General features: G+C 32.4%; 1 protein-coding gene across 1 annotated transcript; it reads left to right on the top strand.

Moving 5' to 3' along the window:
• The first annotated feature begins 399 nt into the window (after positions 1-399).
• Positions 400-2,090, top strand: LOC108781685 (putative nuclease HARBI1). The gene is made up of 5 exons (XM_018549739.1): positions 400-532; positions 637-837; positions 955-1,212; positions 1,287-1,502; positions 1,616-2,090. The coding sequence occupies exons 1-5, from the start codon at positions 400-402 to the stop codon at positions 2,032-2,034; spliced, it is 1,227 nt and encodes a 408-aa protein (XP_018405241.1). The 3' UTR covers positions 2,035-2,090.
• The last annotated feature ends 1,279 nt before the right edge of the window (positions 2,091-3,369 follow it).

Raw genomic sequence — 3,369 nt, 5'->3', positions numbered from 1 at the left:
TACGACGAACGGATCACGAACGGGAAGACGCTGAACACATAGGCATGGCGGAAGCGACTCAACTCATTTCCACACCACCCAAGAGGTAGAGTTTTCGGCGCGTTTTTTTTTCCCAATAATTTCGTAAATGACCATTAGGTTTGTTCTTCTTGCTTACACGAAAAGTGTAAAGTGTATAGTGTACACTTTTACTCCGTTCACTTTTTGGGAGTGGGGGTAACATCGTGTAAATTCAGTGTAAAGTGTAGGCTTTTCAACGAGAACGCCGAAGTGTAACATCAAGTGTTTATAAATACGACAGCTATTTGTGCATGGTGTTCATGTTTAAAGTTTTAATGAAAAAGTGGAATTTTATTGTTTAAAATTTATTATTGGTTATATTGTTACAATTATCACAAAATGATGAATGAAGTAAATATAGAAATTCTTAATCACATTTTGGAGTCGGAGTCTGAATCTGATTTGTCATCCGATGAAGAGGCTTTTGACGAGATTGTTCCTGAACCACCTGTTTTATTTGCTGCAAATAATGGTAAGATAGTTAAATAATTTTTTACTTACTACATGTGAGTACATTTAACCACTGTTTAAAGTAATTTAACCTATGTAATCTAACCTCAAAACATTGTTTTTTAGATGAAGACATTGGACAATTATTAGAGCCAGTATTAGGAGTTATTCAAAGAGTACATCACGTAAAAATTCTAAATTATATTGAAAATGTTGTACATTTATACACTGAGAGTGATTTCATAATGCACTTTCGCTTATCACGAGAAGTGACCAATGAATTAATCAATCGTTTTGCAGCATCTCCAATTTTTTTGGAATTACAAGGTTAATTATATCATAATTATGAGTTCCACATACATTAATATTATTTATAAATAACATATTTTAGTTGCATAATTTTATGAATATAATATCTCATTATATCTATGTCTGTTATCACAGCTTATGCAGGCTACGAGCCTATTTCTCCACAGAAACATATCATAAGTTTTCTTTGGTACGTTGGACATGAAAGCAGTGGCTATCGGGATGTAGCAGATAGATTTGGGATTACCATAAGTGCGCTGTACAATGTTATATCCCGGGTCACAAATTTTTTAATATCTCTTGCACCAAATGTCATCAGATTTCCTACAATGCAAGAGAGAGAAGCCATTAAACAACATTTTGTACAGCAAATCAGATTTCCTGGAGTAATAGGTATATTTCAAAAGTACTATTTTCATACATATAGAATTTCGATTATTTCATTACTAAATAATTCATTATTACAGGTGCCATAGATGGATCGCACATTCGAATCGACAAACCAATAGAAGACAAAGATTCGTACATAAATAGGAAACAATTTTTTTCCATTCAGTTACAAGGCATTGTGAATCACGAACAAAAGTTTATGAATGTGTTTATCGGTTACCCTGGATCGGTTCATGATGCAAGAGTTTTCAGGGAATCGCCTGTGTACAATAGACTGAATGAACTTTGTGGAGGTTTGTGACGTAATTTTTTTTAGATTAAAATAATATCAAAATGTATATTCGGATGCTATTGTAAAAAAACTTAGTGTACAATCTTTTACTGAACCAATTTTTTTAATTTGCAGAAGATGGATACTTGCTTGGAGATAGTGCGTATCCCTGTTTACAACGGTTGATTGTTCCGTATAAAGATAACGGACATTTGACACGAGCTCAAATCAATTTTAACCAAAGATTGAGTTCATGTCGAGTTATTATCGAAAATGCATTTGGTAATCTGAAACAGCGATTTCGTCAATTGTACCATTTTAAGTTACGAGACATTGTTCGAATGGTTCAGGTTGTGCATGCATGTTGTGTTTTGCACAATATGGCGAATGCTAATGATTTACAGTTATTTGAACCACCTCCCAATGAAAATCAACCTGAACCTGATGCTGTAAATGCACTGATTAATGTGGTTGGAGATAATGCAATACCGCAGGATAATCAACAGGGACGAGAACTTAGAGACGAAATATGTAGACAACTCGCAGCACATTAAATGTCTCAATAATTGTACATTCTATTTAAATAAGAATTATGTGAATTTATCTTTTAAAGGCCTTATATATTATATCATTTGTGAATTATAAATAATAAATGTGTTTTCAATAAAACTCCTTATTTCATATTGATATAAAAATTCTTTTATTACATTGTTCCATTAAATCAACAATAAACAATAAACAAAAAACTGAACAAATATAATACAAAGCTGTTTTCAACACTACAAGAAATGTGGAAACGCATAAGTGACGAGATGAAAAAGTAAGGATATGACGTGACTGCAATACAAGTGGAAAATAAATGGAATAAAATAATATAATCGTCGGCTAAATTTACTGAAAAGAAGAGTCGCCACGTCACACTGGTTAATTTTTTTAAATGAATTTAAAAATTCTTTCAATAAATTATTTTTTTCTTCCAATAAGTGGTTTCTTCGTTGTCTTTGTTGAATAGTTTCCTTTCTGTGGTTTTCTATTGCGGTCAAATGTTCTTCTTGTCTATCTTTTATTGATTTATAGGTTTCCAGGATTTGTGATAACATTTTATCTTGATTTTCATGGCGTTTTTCGAGTGTCTTCCTGTATTCTTGCATCTCTTCTTGGCACTGTTGCAATGCCTTTGCCGTTGTTTCAGTGGCGATTCTTTTTTTAGCAACAGCGACGAGGTTGGCATTTTCCGGTACGGTTACTACTTCACTTTCATCAGCCACAGGCATATCTTCAGGTTCCTCTCTTCTTTCTACGTTTGATGTGGTTGGTAATACAGTTGTTGTCGATACTGGCATTAAAATTGGCGCACTAAAGTTAAAAAATAAAATTAATTTTCAAAAATTAATGATAATATATGAAAATATATGAACAATTTTCAAAATATGCAATAATAAATATACTTAAATCACAATTCATAGATGATATTAGTATTTACGAAACAAATCTGTTATTCAATAAAGTCCTGTGATCTGATATACTATTTCGGACCATTACTCCTATTTCCGGACCCGCCACAGCAAGTGGAACTATTTTGTGGCTCTTTCCCAAAATTTCTGTCAGTTCCCTGTAAAAGCATGTAAGCAAAAATAAAGCATCAATTTATTATGATTTATTATTATTTCAATTTTAGCTATACGTACGTTTGGTAACTACAGGTAATCCGCCCTCTTCCTGTCTTATTATTATTGGAAATAACTTTTTTATATTGTCTTTCTAAAGTCTTCCATTTATTTTCCACTTGTATAGGAGTCACGTCGTATCCCGAGTTTCTCATCTCGTCGCTTATACGCTTCTACATTTCTTTAAAATTTTTAATTCTTCTAGAACCAACTAATTCTTTC

This window comes from Cyphomyrmex costatus, unplaced genomic scaffold (genome assembly GCF_001594065.2).
Source record: "Cyphomyrmex costatus isolate MS0001 unplaced genomic scaffold, Ccosl1.0 scaffold872, whole genome shotgun sequence".
NCBI classification, from domain to species: Eukaryota; Metazoa; Arthropoda; class Insecta; order Hymenoptera; family Formicidae; genus Cyphomyrmex; species Cyphomyrmex costatus.
The sequence above is the reverse complement of the archived record's forward strand: the minus strand, read 5'-3'. Positions and strand labels throughout refer to the sequence as shown.